This window comes from Podarcis erhardii, assembly GCF_964252035.2.
Source record: "Podarcis erhardii genome assembly, chromosome: 8".
NCBI classification, from domain to species: domain Eukaryota; kingdom Metazoa; phylum Chordata; class Lepidosauria; order Squamata; family Lacertidae; genus Podarcis; species Podarcis erhardii.
Genome location: NC_138499.1, coordinates 59,324,064 through 59,347,653, shown reverse-complemented (window position 1 = coordinate 59,347,653; position 23,590 = coordinate 59,324,064). Strand labels below are relative to the sequence as shown.

Below are 23,590 nucleotides of genomic sequence, written 5' to 3'. Positions count from 1 at the left end.
ATCGAGTACCCATAATGCCGATCTCTAACTCAAGCCTTGCACATCCTGAAAAACACCTCCCTTCTTCACAGACAGGAAATGATATGACACTTCAGCAATGTAACAATTGTCCTAGAATTACCAGCCCATAGATAAAGTTGGTTGCTCTCCGCCCCCCCCCCCCGCCACTTAAAACAATTGGCTATTTTTCCAACTTGGCTACCTGAAAAAAGTGGTTTAAATAAAAAAATCCTTCAATCCATTATTGAGTTCAATATAAGATTATAGAAAGGTGTGTTGAATTATTCTTTATTCAACTTAAGACTGAAATAGTAGTATATGGCTAGCATTTTCATTTATCTATTTTGCACAGGAATTGAAACTTGGAAGGGAAATATATCCTGGAGTACCTATAAACTGGAATGAATTTAAGAGTACACATTTAAAAGTCTTCTCCCCACCCTTTCACTGGGCAAGGATTCCAGTAACACATGGATTAGTGAATTACCACTGGAGGGTATAAATTTGAACCAATCCCAGAATGGGTTTAAAATATAGCAAGATGGGGGGGGGGGGACAGGAAAGGTTATAACGGTGTCTTTCATACACAGCATGGAAATCATTTCGCCCCCTTATAGTACCACATCAAAATTGCAAAGTAGACCCCAGTGATCGCTAGGAAATCTGCCGCAGTCCAGTTTTTCCAGCCCAATTAAATCCAAACTCTTAGGAACAATTTGTCCGCCAGCAGAAGCAGCTCGGAGGAAGAGGCGATCAAACCGCAATCTGCACTTGTAACGTGCATCCAAGTTAGTGTTTTGGCTTGTATCCCATGTGTAGCAGCAATGTTCTGGCTTGCCCAAGAATTCCCAAACATCCAGAATGTTGTCAGGCAAACCACCAAGCTTAGCAACCTGATGGGGAGAAAAGTAGAAAGTGTTAATAGTGTACTATAAATATACTGCCAACAATCAGCTTTCAAAAATGAGCCATGGATTGATTTTGTCACTTCTTATATGGTTCGTTGGGAGAGCCACCATTTTGTTGTGAAGTACCATCACTGCTCCTTAGCAACACTGTTCTAATTCAGAAACGTGTTATCTGAAATAAATAGCTACTCTGGCTTTGTTTAATCACTTGGTACAAGGGAACTGCGATATCTTGTGTAGTTTTATGCTTTGTTAATTCATTGCTCTTTACTGCTAGTCAGGTCTACTTTGTTGTCAATATTTTGCAAGACAACTGCTGATTATTGCTGATTGATTTGTTTTCTTCTTTTCTGTATTCTTGCTCTTGAAAATCCTTAATAAAACCTGTGCTTAAAAATATATATAGGCAAAGGGGAATTGTATCACCAGCGGTGGGGAAAGCCCATGTAAGTGATATGTAGGAAAGGCAACTGTTATTTTTAGGAGATGAGGAAAGGAGTTACAAATAAACACAACACAACTAAGGAATTTTGCTCGAGTTCACCTCTTTGTCTCTGAGATTTGTATCTCCTCCAAAAATCACAGTAGTGGACTCTGGGGCCTCTGTCATTTTGGCAAGCACCCGTTTCAACTGATTCAAGCGTTCTTCGCTATGCCCCTTAGTGCTCTCCAGATGCGAAGTCATAAGGCAGAGGTCATTGCCAGATATGGTTGCCTATGAAGAAGAGAGAGTGATATAAAGCATAAAGCGACATTTTCTGCATGCGACAGTCTGCTAAAGCAGTAGGATTTCACCACTCTTTACAGCAATTTCTCGTGAAAGAACAAGATGCATAAAACTACATTTTCTGCACAGGGCTAAGTGCAGCTAGACCTTTCTTTACAATAACAGTTAATTCTCCCATATGTTGTCCTCCATATTTGGACAACATAAAGGTGGGACTTTTCCTAGATGACAAGGACCCTTGTATAGATCTTGCCAATTCTGCTTTCTTCTGTACAGTGCCTAGCCTGGGTCACTGTTGTGACTAACATGATGACAAACAGGTAGGGCTGCGGCTATAACTGCTTTAATCAACAGTTAACAATCAACTAACCTTTTAGTTAATAGCTTTGTCGGGGCCAAATTTTAATCCACAATAGAGACATTTTAAGATGATGGGCTGAGGGAAGAGTGCACTTTGTTGACTTTAGGCTACTTTGCTTCTGGTGCATTTATGCAGTTAATGGCATCCGTCTGTCTCAAGAGACAATGGACTGCACTTCCAGGAGTGAAGTCAAACCACTGGAGAATCACAGTGCCTGCTGTGGCTGCAGAGAACGGTAACTCGTAACTGCTGCCTCCTATGTTGTTTTTGCTGCATCAGCAGCACCAAAGTGACCTCGCCTGGGCAGTATGTATGGAGGTCCTTTAGAACAATAAATAAATAAATGCAAGAACTCACTTACATGTACTGCCAATAAATTTCTCATCATGGAGGTGGTAGGGAAAGGTGTTATTTCTTCTTTTAAAACTCTGACTCTTGATTTTTTTAACATTATGGCCGTAAAATAACCATCAGTATTACCTGAAGAGAGAAACACAGAAAAAGGAAAGGTCAACAACAATGATGTCTCCTTCAGAAATTCCATATAATAAAAGACAGTGGCCTTGCTTAGACTTAGACTAAAGTATGGGTTGTATCCATCAAAGTCATCCTTAGTGCATGGATTATCACCTGTGCAACTGGACACCCCTCCCTGCCCACCTTATCTATTCTCAGGGTTCCCCCAACCCTTCAGAGCAGATTTGATGGGGCATTGGTGGGGGGGAGGAAATCCTGGGACAACTTTCAGGAATACAACTCCGTGGTTTATGTTATGTAAATCTAAGGTTGCCATATGTCTGGAATTTCCAGGACATATCCAGAATAGTGCAGTCAGAAGCAGTGTCCAGGGGGAAATCGTGGAAAATGTCTGGGATATTCTGGATTCAGCAGTGTTGTTTAGGTGATTTTCCTTAAAAATAGCTCAAAAACTACTTTCTTTTTTTTTCTTTCTTTGCAAATTTGCCAAAAAAGCTCAACATCTTTGGGCAAAACTAAATAAAGCTGTCCGGATTTTCACTGTTTGAAGTATGGCAATAAACCACCAAGGTTTTTACTGTTTTTGCAATCAAGTGGTGCATGAAGGCTTATACCATAATAAATAGATGTTTAAGGTTCCACAAGACTCCTGATTGCTCTTGCTGCAGCAGACTAACACAGCTACCCCACTAAAAATGCATAGCAATTACTGTAACTTCATTTTACCTGGAATAATTGTGTAACTGACAGCTCTCTTCTGTAGATAGGATAAAACTGGAGGAATAACTTCCTGTAGAAATACCACATCTGGACTGTACCTAAATGAGAAAGCAGAATGTCTAATGGAACATAAAGCAACATACTGCAACAGATAAGCTGTTTCGTATACAATGATCCTACAGTGGTCTTCTTAACTTATTTAATTACTGTAAAAAGCAACAACTGGCCTTGCTTCATAACATTATGGCTGCAATGCAATGCAAACACGCATAGGGTTGTGCAAAAATATAGTTATGGAATCAAATGCACAAGCAACACAAGGAAGTGTAACGAACCTGAGATTTGTCTCTTGAGATTTAACTGTTTGTATGCAAAAGGAGTAGCCGTGAAGATTCAGATCCTACTGGGGTTAAAATCAATTATGTATTTCTAGGCTGGTGTGCTTAAATCAGTCTCCTCCAACCTGGTGCTCCTAGATGCTTTGGACTACATATTCCACCATGCTGGCTGCATCCGATGGGATATGTAGTCCAAAAAATCTAGAGGCACAAGACTGGGCAAGGCTGGCTTACATATTCTTGGCAGCTCTACAATTCAGATAAGTGTAAAAGAAAGAAAAAATGGCATAGTAGAAATATTCTGATTTTTTAAAAAGTACATCCCAATCTTTGAAATAAATCCCAATGATTTTAATTAGGCTGACACTCTAATAAGGTACCATAGGACCACTGTGATAGATACTTACAAAGCAAGATAGGAGCAAACTCCTCGTGCCCTATCTTGCAGGTTTTTTAAATCCAGGCCATCTATATTCCAGGTAATTAAAGAAAATGTGCTGTCATCCTCTTTGGGGCTAAGACCCGCCTCTTTAACAGCAGCAGAAACTTTAACAGCAGTCGAATCACCTGTTAGGTCAATGCTAGAAAACACAGACACAAGTTACTTATTATACTGATAAGCCACCTTTAAAAGTAAAACTCTGAAGCTGGCTTCCATCATAAAATAATAAACACTGTATAATACAACTGTGTTATCCAAGCCCTAATGATAATAATAAGACAAAGACCCAGCTCAAAAACTAAGATATCATGCATAACTCTTAAACACCGCACAGCAGCAAGAGAATGCATGCAATAGAAATAACAGCTATGAGTTATTGGACCAAAGGTGAAGAATGGCAAAGGGTGTAATCCTAACCCTAGATCCACCAGAATGAGAGAGTTAGGATGTGGCAGGTTCAGCCAGTAGATTCCCAGCTCAGCTGGGCTAAACTGGCATGTCACCAACCCCAGCTCAGTCAGAGATATGCTGGTGTAACTGTCTCATCCCAGCTCAGCTGACGACAAGCCAAAACCAGCAGAACTTACAGCAGCCCTGAAAAATAGGTGTTCTGGGGCGGGAGGGGGGGCAGGACCTGGCAGGGGGCACATATGCTGGATCCTAACTTGGTTCAGCTCAGTCAAGCAACTTGGCAACCCAAAGGAATGACAGAGTGGCATAAATCAGACCTTATATTAAAGACTTATTTCCCTTCTTCCAGTCTTAAAGGTAAAGGTAAAGGGACCCCTGACTATTAGGTCCAGTCGTGGCTGACTCTGGGGTTGCGGCGCTCATCTCACTTTATTGGCCGAGGGAGCCGGTTTACAGCTTCCGGGTCATGTGGCCAGCATGACTAAGCCGCTTCTGGTGAACCAGAGCAACGCACGGAAACACCGTTTACCTTCCTGCTGGATTGGTACCTATTTATCTACTTGCACTTTGACGTGCTTTCGAACTGCTAGGTTGGCAGGAACAGGGACCGAGCAACAGGAGCTCACCCCGTCACGGGGATTTGAACCGCTGACGTTCTGATCGGCAAGTCCTAGGCTCTATGGTTTAAACCACAGCACTACCCGCGTCCCTCTGCCAGCCTTAGGCTTGCTTAAAGTCCTGAGCGGACTTTGGATCTGGCATACTCTATGCCGGCTTCACTTAATTATGTAAATTACTCTGGCTTCCCATACTTGGGATTGCTTCCTCATTCATATTTTCAAGAAAGGTATTCTGAGATGCTGGTCAGCTGTGAAAATGGCTTTAGTTTCAGCCTGACATAGTGGAGCCGGTTTATGAAGGTACAAATCGATACCAGGTAGGTCAGATACAGGTTACTGCCATATGGATTAGGACCTTAGCAGCAGATGCCACTCCTGCAGCCTGCCCCTTTCTCCCACTCAGTTTCATTTTTTCCAAGTGCTCAGCAGCCATGTAAACACAGCACTAATGTGCCCCAGGGCACCCTTGGTATGGCAGAACTCTGGGGCATGGGAGGGAATTTAAATGGCAGGTCTCAGTGGGAACCAACATGTAAGTTTTCCACAATGACCTGGAACAATGCTACTTTATGGGCATTGTGGAAGCCTTAAAAACTGGAGAATTGCTGGAGCCAGCCCTTATTTAGAGACTTGACTACACTACCGACCATTCCCCTGGGCAGGGCCAAGCAAGCCAAGTGCAAGAGATATTAATGATTATACCACTAGGATGTCTTACAGAGGCATATACAGGGTGAGTCTTTTAAGAGTCCTGGTGGAACATGTGTACAGTGGTACCTCAGATTAAGAACTTAATTTGTTCCGGAGGTCCGTTCTTAACCTGAAAGTGTTCTTAACCTGAGGTACCACTTTAGCTAATGGGGCCTCCCGCTGCACCACCACTGTGTGATTCCTGTTCTCATCCTGAAGCAAAGTTCTTAACCCAAGGTACTATTTCTGGGTTAGCAGAGTCTGTAACCTGAAGCTTCTGTAACCCGAGGTACCACTATACTCTGTATCCACTGGGCCTCTTTTAAAGGACTCACTCTGTACTATTGTAGAGTAAAGGCAGCAGGCAGGTGAACGAGGTGGGCTAGGCTAAGAGAATAGGGATTAGCCCATGGTCACCCCGGGGGAACTCGTGGCTGGGAGGGGATCTTAACCCCTCTGACATAACTGCCCTGACAGCACCACCGTCCAGTTGCACCAATATGGCCCCCATGCATCTGTACACAAGCGGGAATCGATTTTTTAGCCCCGAGGTCTTCTTGAGAGGGATGAGTTACAGGCGCATGAGACTTACAGGGTCCCCTCCACCGGGAGAGCCTCTGGCATCGCGTCCATAGGTTGCTCCTCAAGAGGCGGCTCAAAATAAGAATTCAGCGCTCTCTGCAAAAACAAACAAAAGGCCGAGTGTGAGTGTGTGCTAGGATCATGCGCCGGGATCTATAAAGCACGTGCTTAAAACGGGAAGCGACGGCATACCTGCATATCCCAGTCATTCTCTGCCAGGTAGCACTGAGCAACGGCTAGATCGCTGCCGCTGATGGAGGCAAATTCCAAACATAGGAGCTTCCTGCGTTTCTCTTCTTCCTTCTCTTCCTCCTCCTTGGATGGCTGCAGCTGCTGCTCCGGCGTCCTCTCCTCCGGGGTCGCCTGCTCCACCCCCTGAGCAACGCTGCCCACATCCATCTGCCTGTTTGTGAGTTCTTGTTGTTTGGGTTTTGGGTTTTTTTTTCAAAGCTCGCGCTCCCTGTTTTCTTTCAGGACCACCACCGGTTTTTCAGCTTCTGCAAATCCACGCCCCTCGAAGCTCAAATGCCGCGCAGGCGCAGCACGGGCAAGACACTTCAAGTTACAGTACTGCGCTCGCTCGCCCGCCCGCCCGCGTAGCAGCCCGACCCGATTGCGGGGAGGTGAAAGGGTAGGCGCCGTGGGCGGGGATTCGGCGAAGGCAGTGAACGTTCGGCGAATGGAACGCGGAGTAGCAAGTTTTAGAACGCTGGGAGCGAGCGAGGGAGGCGGGGCTTGTCAAGAGACGTTCCTCCAGTTCTCCAGGGCCGGCGCTGAGCTCCTAAGGGCCAATTTGTTTCCCACGGATCTTGCAGGTTTGCAATTGCCTCGTCTTGTCCGCAACTCCCGAGATCTCCCAACTACTTGCCTGCATTAGTGAGAAGCCTGGCTATAGCGCCTTGCTCGAGAGAAAGTCGGAACTTTGAATCATGAGTCACCTTAAGATCCAGTCTCTCCGTGAGGTGGTGAAAATGCTTCTGGAGTCTCCCGGATTTGATCGGGTGCTGAATAAGGTAATAGCAGGAGGGGATTTGCTGAGGTTCCCTACCCTGTGTGTGTTACTGACTTTCCAGGGTCACCTTGAATAGGGCAGCAAAGCTGTGCAGGGAGTGAACACTCTGGGCCTATTGGGGCTTGAAAAAACGTAGGTTTACAATTTTTGAATGTAAGAGTTATTTGTTGTTGTTACAAAAAAGCAATAAAAAGTATTTGGAAAAAAGAAAGAAAAAACGTAGGTTTACAGTGTTTCTGAGAGAGGTCCTCAGTAATACTGCTTTAGATTGCAAACTACCTTCTCTACCATTCACTTATAGTATACTGGGGGCGGGGGCGTGGTTATGTGGTGGCTTCCAAATGATCTTACTTCACTCTGTTCAGAGAAGCTCTGTGACTATTAGGTGTGTCCTAACTAGATTGTTTACATAGAAATTGCACTGGTTTAAAGGTCACCTGGTCCTAAACAGGGGCATCTCAAGGGGGGTGCAAAGGGTGTGGTCCGCTCCGGGTGTCATGCCTAGGGGGTCTGACAAACCCCCCCCCCGGGCGGATTGGTGTGGCGGTGCTTGCACACCTGTTGGGCAGGCAGATTTCCGCTATTGACACGATCGTCGTCATGAAAATCCGCCCACTGATTGCGCAGATACACCCAACAATCAGCCTGGCACACACACACACACCCCGGCGGGTGGCGCTTGCATCCCCGGCAGTTTAATGCAATTGGCGGTTAAATTTTCGTGGCGCTGACAGGGTTTTATGTGATCGTTGGTCGGATTTGCACAACTCTGGGCAACCTTCCTAAAATTGCAATGTTGGGGGGGGGGGGTGACAAAAAAAATTCACACCAGGTACCACCTGACCTTGCTATGCCTCTGGTCCTAAATGCCCCAGCCGGTTTCAGCCAATCAAACTGCTTATTGCGGAAATTAAAAATAAACGCTATTTGTAACATATGCTTACTGAAACTTGAAACGTCCTTTTTGAAAAAAAGGGGAAGAAATAATTGGAAGAGGTTTGAAAGTACATTTAATGCATATGAGCTTCCCACAGAATCCTGGGCAAAGTAGTTTAAGGGAGCTGGGAAGCGTAGTGGTAAACTGCAGTTCCCATGATTCTTTGGGGCAGGTCATGTGCTTTAGGTTTCTGGTGTGTAGGAAGATTGTGCAAGTTCAGTGGGCCCAGAATGTTGGCTGACCTTTGGATTGGGTGACAGCAGAAAAACATTGGGGGAGGGAAATAGAATGGAGTATGCTTGAAAAGGGCACCACTGAATGGTTGGTACCTTGAGGGAAAGAACTGCACACTTCAACCTTATTTTTGTTGCTGGATTCACATGTTTTCTCCTACTGTTCGCTGTTTTGGAGAACAAAAGGTCTCCAACATATGTGCATTTTAGATTTTAAAAAGCAAGCATTTAATTTCAGTTTAGGAGCCTGTAGAAAACCTACTGAAGCTTAATGGAATGGGACTTTTCTTCTCTCACCCACTCTGCTCCCAGATGACGGTTCTTTCTGCCAGTCCTGGAAAAGTTGTCTGTGAAATGAAAGTGGAAGAGGAGCACACAAACCGAGGCGGGACTCTTCATGGAGGATTGACAGCAACTCTGGTAGATGTTGTGTCAACCGCTGCTTTGCTGCACACCGAAAGAGCAGCACCTGGAGTCAGTGTGGATATGAATATTACGTACGTATGACAAAATCCGAGATTTATTTCAGTGCCTGCTTTCGTTTAATTGGGCCTTGACTCTGCAACTTACGTGGCTTGTATTACCGTATTTTTTGCTCCATAGGGCACACTGGACCATAGGGCGCACCTAGTTTTTAAGGGGGGAACTAGTTTTTAGGGGGGGGAGAGGCTGTGCACGGCTTTGGCAGAAGCAAAGACAGCCAGCAGGATGGATCCCGCTGTCTGTATTGGCTTCGTTTTTAGCCGCGGGGCTAGGGCGGGGGAAGCCCGAGCTTCCCCCAACCCCAGCCCCCAGAACAGGTCCAGGAGCGGCGGCAAGGTTGCGTGCAGCCTTGCTGCCGTTCCCGGAGCTTGCGGGGCTGGGGGCGCACTCCAAAGGCTTGCTGATTGCTGCCTGAAGCCCGGGGAGCACAGTGGGAGTTGGTGTTGCGCTCCCCAGGCTTCAGGCTGCTATCCGCAAGCCTTCGGAGCATGGCGCACTGACCCCTCTCACTCTCCAGGCTTCAGCGAAACCCTTCATTCGCTCCATAGGATGTACACACATTTCCCCTTCATTTTTGGAGGGGGAAAATGCGTCCTATAGAGCAAAAAATATGGTAGTTAAAAGTAGAGGTGTGGGTTATCAGATAAGTTTTGAACCTCATAGGGTGGTTGTGAGGATAAACTGAGGGAAGCAAACCCTATATGCTGTCTTGAGCTCCCTGAAGGAGAGATGAACTATAAATGTAAGGATTCTTTCTTTCTCTCTCTCTCCCCCCCCCTTTTCCAAATTCAAGCTACATGTCAGCAGCTAAGATCGGAGACGAAATCCAGATCACTGCGGAGATTCTGAAGCAAGGAAGAACTCTGGCCTTTGCCAATGTGGACTTAAAAAACAAGGTGACAGGGAAATTGGTAGCCCAAGGGAGGCATACTAAATACCTGGGATAACCACAGAAGGAAGATTTGGGCCTAGAAGAAAAAGAACGGGGTAGCATTACTTTATTGAAGTAAGTCAAACAAAGCAACACAGTAAAAACAATAGATGAGAATGGATTAATTTAACAAAACGCTTTCTTAGGTGCAGCCACTAGGGGTGAAATATCACTACCTGAATCCTCCTTAATGTTCATGTAAACTAAGGTGATGGTTCAAGTTCATGTTTATTATTCCATGTGTATTTTATTGTAAGCCATCTCTTGGGGATTGGAAGGGATGCTGTGTGTGCATGCGCCAGGAAGCAGGATACAAATGTAAATAGCAACAATTTGTTGTTGACAGGGGAAAAAATGTGTTGCTGTGTTTAATACTGGTTTGATTTCTGAAGCCCTGAGGAAGAGAAAGATAAAAAGAAAAGATGGATAAAACTGTCTGAACTCAAGTGTTTCAGCATCTGAAACCTGGGAACCATTTGTGGGAGAGGTTCTGATGCTGGTACTTTTGGGTTGGGGTGGGTTCAGAGGCCGCAGGGGTCGGCCTCTGCCTCCAGGATGTTTTCATTGAAAGAAGCAGTAGTGATGGGGGTGGATTCTGCTTACAATGGCTGAGGAAGCCTCCAGAACAGCATGAGTGGTGGTGCCAAGGGCTGCAGGAGGAAAGGAGGAATTGGTGAAAATTGCCTCTTGTGTTCACATGTAACATGGTTACTCCAGCAAGAAGTCTCTGTGAAATCTCAGTCCCCTTCTGCGAATTTCCTACCAAAATAATGAATTTAAAGCATGAACCCTGTGCTAAAAGGAAGTTCAGTATGATAACAACTCAACAGTTTTCAATAAACTTGGTTTTGTAAACTTTGCTCGTGTGTATTTCCCCCTTCCCCCAGTTGATTTAGAATCCAGGGACACGGGTAGCGCTGTGGTCTAAACCACTGAGCCTCTTGGGCTTGCTGATCGGAAGCTCAGCGGTTCGAATCCCCACAATGGGGTGAGCTCCCGTTGCTCTTGTCCCAGCTCCTGCCAACCTAGCAGTTTGAAAGCATGCCAGTGCAAGTAGATAAATAGGTACCGCTGTGGCAGGAAGGTAAATGGCCTTTCCATGCACTCTGGCACTTGTCATGGTCCTCCATGTGCCAGTAGCAGTTTAGTCATGCTGGCCACGTGACCTGGAAAACTGTCTGGATAGAACCAGAACAATCATGTTATCGCCAAATACCGCTATTGTAAATAATCATTCACTGCACATTTATTGGCCTGCTAACATGAAATTGTGATTTAGTGCTACATGTACAAATTTGTGTGAATTTAAGTGCCCCCCCCAACAAGTAATGATTCAGGTTAACTTCCTCCATCTTGACTATGTCCATATTATACCTGCCAACTGTGTATACAGTAGTACATGCATCTGCTTGAAGTGGGCTGGAATCCAAAAAAAAAAGCTTATGTAATAACTAATCTGGTAGTCTTTAAGGTGCTACAAGACACTGTTGCTTTGGGTGTTAAAACTGGGTCAGGAGCAGATTGTTAGCTTGGTTGGAAAACAGTAATTTGAAATCCCCAAGGGCCTAATGGTCGCCTTTCCTGGTGGCGTAAAGATTCATAAGGCAGTCCATCTGGTTCTCGATCATTAGGCAACTTTACTATTATCCCTCACCACTGCTCCTGCTGGTTAGGGATGATGAGATTTGTAGTCCAACAATATTTGGGGGGCTCAAGGTTGGGAAAGGCCTCATGCCCTCAAGGAGCTGTATTCCCAGGCTGCCTTCATTGCTGTGGACTTGGTAGATTTGCACCACAGACTTGCAACCAAGTGGCTGCTGTCTATTACAACCATCAGAATGGTGCGCCTATAGAGTACCGATTCCTTGCCGGTCCTATTTGCTTCCTAACAAACCTAGACAGCATCTTAAAAAGCAGAGACATCACCTTGCCAACAAAGGTCCGTATAGTGAAAGCTACGGTTTTCCCAGTAGTGATGTATGAAAGTGAGAGCTGGACCATAAAGAAGGCTGATCACTGAAGAATTGATGCTTTTGAATTATGGTGCTGGAGGAGACTCTTGAGAGTCCCATGGACTGCAAGAAGATCAAACGCATCCATTCTGAAGGAAATCAGCCCTGAGTGCTCACTGGAAGGACAGATCCTGAAGCTGAGGCTCCAGTACTTTGGCCACCTCATGAGAAGAGAAGACTCCCTGGAAAAGACCCTGATGTTGGGAAAGATGGAGGGCACAAGGAGAAGGGGACAACAGAGGACGAGATGGTTGGACAGTGTTCTCGAAGCCTCCAGCATGAGTTTGACCAAACTGCAGGAGGCAGTGGAAGACAGGAGTGCCTGGCATGCTCTGGTCCATGGGGTCACGAATTGTAAACAACAACAGCAGAGTACTGATTCCTTGCCGGTCCTATTTGCTTCCTAACACCAGCAACGACATTAAAACTTAGAACTGATGCAAAACTGGGAGGTTGTGGTGAAGATGACAGCGGCAGTGTTTGAATTATTCTAGCAGCGTGCCTGCTAGTCTTGCTTTGGAACAACCTGGCCCAGATTCTGTAAAGTGCTTCTAATGTCCTGTGATAGGAGTGGCAGGGGGTGAAATAGCTCCTTCTCACTGAAGAGTTCTCATTCCTCTTAAAAGCTTTCTAGAATCTGGACTGCCTGAATGAAATTGTATTTCAATTCCTTGCAGCTTTGAGCTTGGCACTTATCTAATCCTTCCCCGCTTTCAAAGATCCCCGATCTGAGCAAGGGAATAAAAGTGGGGAGGGGCAGGGAGAGCAAAACTGTAGGGAAGCCAATCAAATAGTTAGCAACAGGGAATGGCTGTGGGTGTAATGAATGGGTGGTGGTAGTACAGATAGAAAATGCCTGCTACTTTCAGAAGTGTGGTTACGTGGCTGACATTTGTATTAATAGATAGCAGCAGCTCTCATTGCCGGCTCACAAAATTTAGCTGTTTTGATCACTGTGGTTTGATGGCAGAACCTATATTGCTGCATATTGATCTTGGTGTTGCGATTCCTCTTGCAGGATTCATTAGGGAGAGTCAGACAATCTAGCTCAGCATTGTTAACACTGACTTAGCTGTGACTCTTCAGCTTTCCAAACTGGAGTCCCACCTAGTCCTTCCTGGAGATTTTGTGGACTGATCCTGGGATCCTTTGGATGCCAAACTGTTTAGAAGGGCATTGGGGAACTTTTGGCCCTCCATATTGCTGAACTATGTCTCCCATCAGTCCCAGCCAGCATGATCAATAGTCAAGGCTTATGAGAGTTGTCGTTCAACAACATTTGGAGAGGCAAAGGTTCCCCGCCCATAATGTTAATTTCTGAGGGTGCAGTGTTAGAACTCAAGCTTGTGCTGTGCAGTTACATGGTGGGTAAAGAAATATACTCTGCTAATTCTCAGAACATTTTCCCCTTTAAAATGGGTTGGGAATGGGGAAAAAATCCCTTTGGTACTTCTTAACATCAGCCTGGCTCCCAGTAGCTATTTTAGGTGCACACCTCTGGGCTGGTGAAATGTGACATTCTCCATCCAAATTGTAATCCTTCATGCATTATTATAACCTTATTATGAAAACTTCTCCCTTTAACTGGGTTTCAAAAATGATTTGCAATGTTTTATATAAAGTTTCATGTATTAGTTATAGAAACCTTATGAAAATCTACATTTATACAATGCCCGTGTTATAAGCCAGGCTTTCTGTGAGCATAGTGATAGACCTTGTTCAATATTCCACTTGTGCTATTGCTAGAGGAAACAAACCAGGAAGCTTTGCTTCCTGTTCTGTCTTAACCAGAGTGCAGAGCTTGCTTGTCCCTAAAAAGCAACTACCCCTAGCCAACCTCATGCCATGGTTTTTTTCTTCCTGATAATCACTTGTTAAAGAGCAGGTGATCCTTGGTTCTAATATAACAGAAAGGCACAGCTTCCTGGTGTATCCCACTCATGGGAGGAATATGAATGTGTACTGTCACTCATCCATAATAAACCAGGAAATTTAATTTATTGTTACATGTGAACACTGCCAATAGATTTTGAATTGGTATGCTTATTTTGCATAAGATATGCTTTGATGTATCGAAGTGTTGTCATATGCAAAGACTGTCTACCTAAAGTTAGCTATGACATGTCATAAGCTAGTGTCTACAAGTTTTTAAAATAAATGAACGTAGAAGTCTTTGGTCACCTAATTTGTTTATTTTTAATTTTTTCCCAATTCCAAACAAAAGCTAAATACAGATTTTTTTAAACAGATAAGCACTAGTTTTACCCAAAGGGAGTAGGCTTATACAGATTTACTTCAGTCAAATTACTCAACCCTTTAAGCAAAGCTTCCTTTGCCAAAGCTATACAGTAGTCTTCCTTATGTTCATTGCACAATCTTAAACAAAATATGTTCTGTCAAAACCAACTTTGACACTCCAAACAATATTTTACAATTAAATCCACAACTGCTTTATTCCTCCCCTCCCCCCCCCAAAAAAAAGAACCTCAGAGGGTTTTCCGTAAGAAATGTTTTGGAAACCAGTATTTCCTACAGTTCACAAGTCAACTGTCAGGAAAAAAAATAATAATCCTCTGCCAACGTGGTTTCTGCAGCTGCTATCTTAAATTTAGCTGCTTTAGGCTACTTCAGACTCCAGGTCTGTAAAAATGTATTCAACTCAACAGAACACTCTACATTTAGTTACACAGCAAACTGGGGAAAGAGATCCAAAAGTGAGAATGCCAGGAAACTCAAACAAGGCCAAGCAAAATAAAAGAGGCAATTAATGCCTACACCAAATGAGATGCTTTTTTTCCCTTAAAAGATTTCTTTCCCACATTTAGCCATCTACTGTAACAAGCCATAGACCTATTCATGAACCTGATACAATCGTGTTAACAGCAAAGCTTATGGCTTTCACACCATTACATTCATTCCTCACCCTATGAATACTGATATTAGGGGACATGACCAGCACAAATGGGAACACCACCATATATGATCACTTTGTGCTCTCAGATACATTTCTTTCAGTGTATAACAGTCCCTTCGTTTCACATTTTGGTAGGATGCTCACACAATGCAGAAATATGCAGAGCATTCTCTTTCACAAGGTCCATGCAGAAAACATCTAAAAAAAAAATTTAAAAGTTCTGAGATACAAATGATAAAAGAAAATAATCCAGGATGATCAAGTTCCACGATGGATAGTGTTCTGAACATGTGTCCATTTTCTTCTATTCCGAAAGAATAAATGGTGAGAAAAGTGAAAACTGCACTCCTGCATTCTGTGATCTTCCCCATTTTGCTGGCCAGTACCCTATTCTGGCATGTAAGGACGGAGGTGATCCTCTACGGTACCAACCGCCCAGTGGGTGAGCTGCTCTTGTGGCAGATATAGGCAGATGCTGCATAACTTGAAGATTGTAGCTTTGTTTTTTGGAGTCTGGAAAGAGATACATAAATTATTTCAGGACAGAGTATATTTTATAAACAGCACTGTGTGGAAAAACAAACTTCACATATTGCCTCAACTCATCCTTGCAGAAGCAACAGAAAATGAAACTAATGGTGGTTCAACATAAAAGCCTAACAAAGAATTTATGGTGCTTGCTGAATATATAAATTGATCACCAAATTTCTAAAATCTGCCTTCTCCAGCAGGGGACCTGTACCATCTTTTCTCGCTTAAGTACATATACAAATCCTTATTCTGTTTCAAAAGCGGACGAGCAGAAACAATCTCAATTAATGACAAATGATACTGATGCACAATTGCAAATCCCCACCACCTCAGTTCCTAAATCCAATAGAAATACACCCAATCAGATGGCTTCACTGCACTCAAGGCAGAGCAACTCAATACTTATAAAGTATATCCCACAAACTTACTGTTTGGAACATATTGCACATTGTGCCATAGAAAAGGAATGCTGATCATTTAGCATTCTGTCATGACAACTGGTTGTATCTGTACCTCTTGACTGTAGTGAAGCCAAGCAGACAGCTGTTAAATAATAGAAAAGAGGCAAACAAGAGCATAAGGAAAAACAGGTATGCACTGGGAGATGGCTACCTGCAAGTGCTGTCGGTCAATGAAGAGAAACACTGACTGGTTAGGGTTGTTGATAACAATTCCAGTCTTGTCCTTTCGGCTCAGTACATGCAGAAACTGTTTTTCATAGTCACCATGATGAAATTCAAACCTGGCCTGTGGGGTGGGGTGGGGAATATGTAACAAAAAAGTTTAAATAAAATATGTTCAAGGAACACCAGTCTAAAGTCAAGGTTCACATATGCAATACATTCAAGTGCAGAATAGAAAATTCTCAGGAACAACTTGAAATTATAGCTAATGGAGATATAGTTTAAATTAGACTGATTATTACGTCAGTATCTCCCCCTTTTCTAATGGCAGTACATTTGAAGAACCCCATATTCAACTTTATGTAAACAAAAATGACGACTATCACAGATGCAGTACTCCATACTTACTGGTAAAAGCTTCTGGCAAGTTTACCAATCAAGAGACAAAATAAACTAAGTAACTTCAAAACATATGCTTAGGTACATTCAGTGACAACATTCTGCCTTTGTAATCATGCAAACACCTTAATGATTACAAAAATATACCACAATTCACTATAACCACCATAAAGAAAAAGTGGTATTCATTAAAAGTGCTAATGGCTTATTTGGGTTTTAGTAGCACTCTGCCTGGGACCTGTATCATACCTGAACAGGCCTAAAGGGCTCATCATCCGATCCCTTCCACCTAGAAAACAGAAGACAGACTATCTTCTCAATATCATTCCGAGGCCAAAGTATGAAGTCCATCTCTTGCGTACAGCCAATCACATCCTGTTAAGGGCATGAATAAAATTAATAGTGTCCCAACAATCTAGTGGGAGAACACACACACATATATATACATACACGTCTGAGAAGCAAATGTAATTGTAATTCAAATGGTTTGTATACCTTTCATACATCTATAACAATAGGATTTTATTCTTAAGCACTACAACACAGCCTGCCTATGTGCTAACTTTACATTAACATTTATAATGTGGAAATCGGAACCCAGTCCTAGTAATTTAATTCTTATGGGAACAAACTTCATGGATTTGAAAAACTGCCCAAACTAAAATGATGTCCTCAGGATAGTTTTTTAGATGCCCATCGGCAAATACACCCACTTTTATCACATTTACATTTTTATGTTGTCTTGATGTCTTCATCAAGAATACTTAAATTCAAAAACACAGCTTATAATAATTGTATTTTTAGCTTAAGTTTATTCCCTATTTTGTTTCAGTTCAACAGGTATGAATTGAATCCAGAGTTCCCTTCCCATTCATGCGACACTCCTGCCAGAAATGGGAGGAAGCTTTCTACAATTCTCACTTCCATGTGCAATTCTTGTTCCCACCCTGCAAAAAAGGTTTGAGGGATAGGAAACCCTATAGAACAGTGGGGGAAGGGGCTTTGCAAAAGTTGGTTCCCCTTCCACCAGGATAAGCCTCTGCTGGATTGTGAACAGAAGCAGCCCCTCCTCTCTCAGGATAGAACTTAAGACACTATGTTGAACTTCTGCAAGAGGTATAAAGCAATCATTCATCTCAGATGTCTCTGCCAATATTCCAATTCCACAATTCTATTTTTTTCTCCATGCCTCTTTCTCACATCTACTTTTACCAAGAGACAAACTTGTTAAAATATTGAGGGCCAGGATAATGAAAACTCTTAGATAAATAATTTATATTCCACTTAATAACAAAGTTTCTAAGTGATGTATACAATACAAGAGGAATAGAGCAAAATAGCAACAAAACTATTATTATTTAGCAGTAGTATTAATATTACCCACCTGTCCTAGGGTCGGTTACAATTAAAAATACAACATTAAAATAACTTAAATGACCGTCAAGAGAATAGGGTGGATGGTGTCAAAGACCCAAGTAAATCAGTATGTCTTCTAGACAAAGCATACTAAATATTCAAATACAGTGGACCTTCGTTCCGGGGGTCCGTACTTAACCTGAAAAGTCCTTAACAGGAGGCGCCGCTTCTGCGCACACACGCGGTGCGCAAAGCACTTCTGCACATGCGCACGTGGCAAAACCCAGAAGTATACACTTCTGGGTTTGCCACGTTCGCAACCTGAAAGTTACGTATCCAGAGCGGTACATAACTCGAGGGTCCACTGTACAGATTTACCACCTGATAGGCAGCATCCAAAAAACCCTTATGCAGCGACACACTGAACTTCAAATCACATACCCACACTTCAACCCTCTTTATGCTGCAAAAGTTCCATCAGCAGTTTGGTGCGCAATCTGTTGGGGGGGGGAATCCCACTAAGACATGTAAGTCATTGGGTACTTCTAAAGTAGTCCTTTTAATCCTGCTGATTATAGCAAGATCTTTTATATAGAAATACTACTAGCAGCATTAATAGCCTTTTAAAATGTTGATCTCTGAAACAAAATGACAGAACATTAAATATTTTACCCTGCGCATAGACTGATAGCGGGGTGCATGCAGCTGAACCACATCCTTTTGTAGAAGCTCTATGGAACTTTCCAAGGAATAGCTGGAATCCCGCACGCCTTTCAGGATATTTTCTTCATAATTATTGGTCATGACTGGTATCACTTCAGACACTTCAAAGAGCGCCGACTTTTTCCTCTAATTAGGGAAAACAAAGAACATGTTGCATTTCATTCATTTCTAAGCAGTCTGTCATTACAATGCTTTTAAAACTAAAATAAACTTACTGCAAACCTAAGAACTGGGTAACACCCTAAACTTATTGCAAACCTAAATTTAGAGATTAATGGATGCTGAAGCACATGCTTAAACAAAAATGCATTTCCCATTAAAATCCAAAGTGCTGAGTCTCTAAAATTCAGTTCTATGTATTCCCCAGATTTGTGTGCAACCATAGCCCATAATGCAGTATTAACTCTCACATGGCACATTTTGAAAGCTGTGCAAGGTTTTGTTAAGATACCCAGCGCATAAGGAATGAACATCCTGATTCAAAATTAAACATCAAAGCTACAGCCTAGGCATGATGAAAACACAGTGCAACAGATTTTTACAATGCTCTCCACATTCATTCTCAGATTGTAATTTTGAGAGTGCTAACAGAGGTATGGAGTCATTCATACAAAAGTCAAACAACCAAAAAGGAAATTACCTTGTCTTTGAATACAAAGGCAATATACATCTTGAAATCAAACTGGTCAGCTAGAGATTCTTTTTTCTTTTTAAGCTGAGCACGAAGTCTGTTCAGAGCTTGTTTCTTCCGGGAGTTTGGGTCCCCCATTTTGTAATACAGATGGTACTAAAGCCTTTTGAAACCTTCACTAAACTATGGGCCCTTTTTCATAAGACTCGAGTACAACAGAAACAAGTCATTTTATTCCTGCTAATACCACTGAATCAATAGAACACAGGCGTAACCCAAAAATGCACCTTAGGCAAATGTTTTACAAGACTGTCTTATTAGAGGGGTCATAAAACAAAGTAACTATTAGTCCAACCATCATTGGACAAAAAGTTTGCACAGTATTGTCAAAAGCCCAAAGAAATTTGAAGAAAATACACTGATATACACAGTTTAAACCACAGGAATAAGTGGGCAAGAATGGGAAAAAAATCTTATCACAATTTGTGTGAAGAATAAAAAGCAATAACGGGCATGGACCCAATCCATTTGGGCGGGTTTCTTGCCCCACGCTGCCACCCCCCAAAAAAACAAAAAACTGAAATTAAAGACAGTGTTCTATCCCGCCCAGATTCATGACTGCTGATTATTTTCAAGATCTCTGCTATTGCTATGCTGCCTGGCTTTTTCTTTTTTCAAGAATTATTCGACTTGGTAGAAAGCAAAGGAGGGAGTGCAGAACAGGAGTGGATGTCCTGGGAGGTAAGACGTTTCCCTACCAACAACAAAATAATCAACCACAGACAACAGTGTGCTGGTTTGCAGAGGAGCAAGGAGTTTGGAAAACAGCAGAGTCATTTCTAACTTCATCCTGCTCATCATCAGGCACATGGTTGCCCTGAGGCTGCGATTGTGGGAGAGAAGAGGGATCATGGTGGCCATTGATAAAAAGGTGGAGGGAAGATTTGGGAGATTATCTGGCCTTTTGAATCCCAAGTCGATCTCTCGATCTAGCACTCCCCTAGGAGGGAGAGGCCTACAACCCACCCCACTAGCCTTCCTTCCCTCAGTCTAAGCCCCGGGCAGCACAAAAAAATCCTCCCCTCTGCCGCTTTAATTGGGGCTGGGCATGGCTGATGCGATTGGCCTCCTCCCGGGGTTGTTCTCTTCCTTGCTCAAGAGGAAGAGGCGGGCCTGTGCTCAGCGCAGCGGGGGCCACTCAAGTCTACGGCCCGGAATTCACTCTTGCATTCATGGTCAACAACCAACAACTCGGGTTCTTGGGAGGGGGGAAGAAAAAAAGGGGGCGGGGGGAAAAGGGAGAGGAAGGGAATTATCACGCCCAAAAAAATTCAATTGGGAAAAAAAAATTAGTTTGCAAAGAGGCTTTTGTCGCAGCGAACTTGAATAAATTTGGAAAGGGAAAAAACGCGTTTTCCCGGAAACAAAAAAAATTAAAGGAAAAAAGGATTATTAACCCGTCCTTCCCCCTTTTTTATTAGCTGTTTAGTTGTTGTGCTTTTTAAAAACAGAAAAAGCACACACAAGCACACCCTCTTCGTAAAAAATAATAGTAATTAAGCGGTTTCCCTCCCCCTCTCCTTGGAAGCCCCCGCGGCGGGAGGCTCAGGCGGCAAGAGACACCCAACCGGACCGGAGACTGTGGCGTGGCCTGGCTCGCTACCCGCAGCCGGCGGGCGCGGGTGGAGCAGTGGAGGCGGCGGCGGCGGCGGCGCTGCTAGCAGCACGGGCAGGAGCCATGTCAAGAGAAGGCCACCAAGAAGCCGCCCAGCTCCGCCATCCCCGCTGCGCTCTTCACGGTGACCGGGCCGCCCGCTCTGCCGCTGCTCAGTCCCAGCAGCCTGGTCCCCATAGCCTAAGCTCGGCGCCCCGGAGCCGCCGGGGGGTGGCAAATGGTGGCGGCGGAGGCGGCGGGAGGGAGGAAGGAAGGAAGGAAGGGCGAGAGGAGGAGGAGGAAGAGGCGGCGGCGGAGCGAGGCCGGGCCGGGCCAAGTCCCTGCGCTACAGGCTCCTACGGCGGGAAAGAGGCAAGAGAGCGAGAGAAGCCCCCGCTCCTGTCCCCTCGGAGGCGAAGGATGGCGCAGGCGAGTCTCTCGGTCCGGGCGGCGCGGAAGGCGGCGAAGCGGCAGCAGCCCGAGCGGAGAAGCCCTCAAAATGGCAACCGCCGCGTCTCCTCCTCGCCTGACTCACACACACGGGAAGGCTCCGCCCCGCGACCCGCTGCGCAGGCGCCCTGGGGTGGACTGTACCATCTCCGTCTCGGGAGAGGGGTGGGGAGGGGGAAAGCGAACGGGGCAAGTGGGGTAGGGTGGGCAGCTGGTTCTCAATGCAGCCTGCGTGTTGAGTGCTGCTACCCGCTGTCTCCAGTGGGGGCGAAGTGTGTCTATGCCCCGGTCCTTTGCAGAGTTCCGACGTGTCCCAGCCACTTGACATAAGTTAAAGTCGCAGTGGGCACGATGGTACTCGTCCCCGAGTAAACAAACGTGCACAGGGCTGCGTGGTGTAAAAATCAAGGGGCTTGGGTCCGCCTGGCTCGGCAGAGGGTCGGGCTGATGGCCGCGTGGGGGCTGTTAGCCTGTGTCAGTGTCACCCGCAAGCGGGTACTCGAAAATGGAAGTCCGGTTCATTTTACTGGAGTAACAAAGAGCGCCCACTAGTAATGGGCTCTTAGGAGCAAACTCACCGCACACGTAAAACCAAGATTAAAAGGCGTTTGGGGTAACTTTTACGATCTCCCGATAGCTGACTAGTTTATTTTAATATGGAGTCGGAGGTATTCGTGTACCCTCCCTACAGTTTTGCTTTTGGAGGCTTTGAAATCATCTGTCTGTTGGAGCATGTCTATGCCGCACAGCTTGCTCACCAGGAGTGTGTTATTTCCAATCAGTACTGGAAGGAATTTTTTTATTTTGTTTATTTCCAATCGTATGCCTCTTAAATTGTGATGATGAAATGCAGAGCAAGATCCCGCTCTTTAGCCGAACCCCGAGCCCTATCAGACTCCGGTCCTACACCCATTAGCATGGTGGCTGGGCTTCCAAACTAACAAAAAGCCGCATCGGAGATTACAAAACGGGCGCCTGCCCTAACGGAAGGCTGCGTTCCAAAGAAGTCTCACTGAATTCGCTGGGTCTTACTCTTACGTAAGTGGATTTGGGACTGCATCTTAAACGGTGCTAGGCAACTGAAAAGGTTTCCAACCGTTCGTTGCCCCCAACCTGTATTGGGGTCAGCTCGAATGCTACCCCTTGTTTTTCGCCTCTCCTTTTTCTGACAACAATAACAAAGAGTCCTGCGGCACTTTAAAGCCCGAACAATTTATTTCTGCCGTTATGATTGGACCGCAACCCATTCCCTTGTTCATCCTCTAGAAGCTGCACGGCGACACACCGCTGCACCTGTTGGATGCCTGCAGCGCAGCTGTTTAGATACACAAAGGGTGTCTGATCAGTGGACTTCGACGGTCATCATGCAAGTGGCGGCATGTTAAGTTGAGCCACTTCTTCAGCAAACGCTAATAGCTAATAGAGACCACCAAAAGCTAGAGTACTTGCCCCCCCCCACCTGCGCCCCCTCCCCTCCCTTCCCCCTCCCCTCCATCCAAGAAAACTGCTGCGCTTTCCATGACGCACAACGCGTATCTAGTCTCCAGGGGCTGCTCCGCGGCTCTTTTCCGTTCTCCGTCTCCGCGGTCTCGGTCTGTCCCCCACATAAAGAACCCACCATTGCAGAACCTGTTTTAAAGCGCGCTCGCGCTCCGCTGTTGATTCGAGTGAGGTGGGGCGCGCATCCGCACCTTTTTAAAAAACTTAATGCGAGAACTAGTTTCTGCCCAGAGACAGGCTCCAAGTTCCTTCGCCCCGCCTTCTCCGACGTCACCGCGCCACCTCCCGGGGGCGAAGCACGCGGGTAAAGCGTGTCATGTGTGCATAAGGATCACAACAACAGAGGACACGGGGCTTGCGCTTGGTTGTGTAACGGCGCTAGGGGGCTTCCAGACGGGGGCTGCCGTGTCGTCAACGGGGTGTTTTTAACTCATCCGATTTTCCACGGAAAGGGTAAATCCCGATTGGAGGCAAGGGACTGGGACCTGGCGTTTTAATGCTGACGACAGTGTGTGGTCGCAGCAAAATAAGAACTTGCATGCGTGGCGGCACCGATCCCGCATCGAAAGCCCACGCAGAGGCACCTTCCGGGACATGGGCCTAGGCCGGGGGGGGGCAGCTACTCCCATAAATAATAATAATTAACTAACTGACCAGTCGCCTGACATATAGCTCAGTTCTGCCCCCCGCCGCCGCAATAAATGCTGGCTACGCCCGTGATCCAGGAAACCTGTTTATTTAGCACTTTCCCACTACTAACACGTTTGCACGAAGTTTGAAGGAGGTTGCATATGAAGTTCACTTTTGTTTTTAGTATTCTGAGTTGTCTCATAATTTTGCACGCATTTCCCCATCACTTTCTGATTTTCTTCCCAAAGTGGGTTTGTTGCACAATTTTAATTTGCCTATATGCAACTGAATCCGG

General features: G+C 44.8%; 4 protein-coding genes across 5 annotated transcripts in view; 2 read left to right on the top strand and 2 right to left on the bottom strand.

The window, feature by feature from the left end:
* Positions 1 to 272: 272 nt before the first annotated feature.
* TDP2 (tyrosyl-DNA phosphodiesterase 2) lies at positions 273 to 6,842 on the bottom strand. Its single transcript, XM_081873446.1, has 7 exons — positions 6,469 to 6,842; positions 6,287 to 6,372; positions 3,939 to 4,112; positions 3,200 to 3,291; positions 2,358 to 2,476; positions 1,453 to 1,623; positions 273 to 893 (listed from the first exon to the last, which is right to left on the bottom strand). The coding sequence occupies exons 1-7, from the start codon at positions 6,673 to 6,675 to the stop codon at positions 612 to 614; spliced, it is 1,131 nt and encodes a 376-aa protein (XP_081729572.1). The 5' UTR covers positions 6,676 to 6,842; the 3' UTR covers positions 273 to 611.
* Positions 6,843 to 6,899: 57 nt separating this feature from the next.
* On the top strand, positions 6,900 to 14,354 carry ACOT13 (acyl-CoA thioesterase 13). Its single transcript, XM_081873511.1, has 3 exons — positions 6,900 to 7,289; positions 8,771 to 8,955; positions 9,735 to 14,354. Exons 1-3 carry the CDS (start codon positions 7,206 to 7,208, stop codon positions 9,886 to 9,888), a joined length of 423 nt encoding a protein of 140 aa, XP_081729637.1. The 5' UTR covers positions 6,900 to 7,205; the 3' UTR covers positions 9,889 to 14,354.
* Positions 8,840 to 23,590, top strand: part of GMNN (geminin DNA replication inhibitor) — a 30,781-nt gene continuing 16,030 nt past the window's right edge. For both annotated transcript variants that reach the window (XM_081873495.1, XM_081873493.1), the window contains exon 1: positions 8,840 to 8,851. The gene's annotated coding sequence lies outside the window, so the exon portion shown is untranslated. The remainder of the gene's footprint in view (positions 8,852 to 23,590) is intronic.
* On the bottom strand, positions 14,057 to 21,237 carry LOC309348347 (uncharacterized protein C6orf62 homolog). Its single transcript, XM_081873487.1, has 5 exons — positions 19,071 to 21,237; positions 18,380 to 18,556; positions 16,601 to 16,726; positions 15,942 to 16,076; positions 14,057 to 15,311 (listed from the first exon to the last, which is right to left on the bottom strand). Exons 1-5 carry the CDS (start codon positions 19,197 to 19,199, stop codon positions 15,186 to 15,188), a joined length of 693 nt encoding a protein of 230 aa, XP_081729613.1. The 5' UTR covers positions 19,200 to 21,237; the 3' UTR covers positions 14,057 to 15,185.

Bases quoted from the DNA above. Each gene is read 5' to 3' on its own strand.
- ACOT13 (XM_081873511.1), top strand. From the start codon at position 7,206: ATGAGTCACCTTAAGATCCAGTCTCTCCGTGAGGTGGTGAAAATGCTT. The intron at 7,290-8,770 runs GTAATAGCAGGA...CTCTGCTCCCAG, and splicing joins TTGATCGGGTGCTGAATAAG to ATGACGGTTCTTTCTGCCAG. The intron at 8,956-9,734 runs GTACGTATGACA...TCCAAATTCAAG, and splicing joins AGTGTGGATATGAATATTAC to CTACATGTCAGCAGCTAAGA.
- TDP2 (XM_081873446.1), bottom strand. From the start codon at position 6,675: ATGGATGTGGGCAGCGTTGCTCAGGGGGTGGAGCAGGCGACCCCGGAG. The intron at 6,373-6,468 runs GTATGCCGTCGC...TTGTTTTTGCAG, and splicing joins AGAATGACTGGGATATGCAG to AGAGCGCTGAATTCTTATTT. The intron at 3,292-3,938 runs GTAAGTATCTAT...TTTCTCATTTAG, and splicing joins GTTTGCTCCTATCTTGCTTT to GTACAGTCCAGATGTGGTAT.
- LOC309348347 (XM_081873487.1), bottom strand. From the start codon at position 19,199: ATGGGGGACCCAAACTCCCGGAAGAAACAAGCTCTGAACAGACTTCGT. The intron at 18,557-19,070 runs GTAATTTCCTTT...TTCCCTAATTAG, and splicing joins CCTTTGTATTCAAAGACAAG to AGGAAAAAGTCGGCGCTCTT. The intron at 15,312-15,941 runs GTAGCCATCTCC...ATCTCTTTCCAG, and splicing joins TTGACCGACAGCACTTGCAG to ACTCCAAAAAACAAAGCTAC.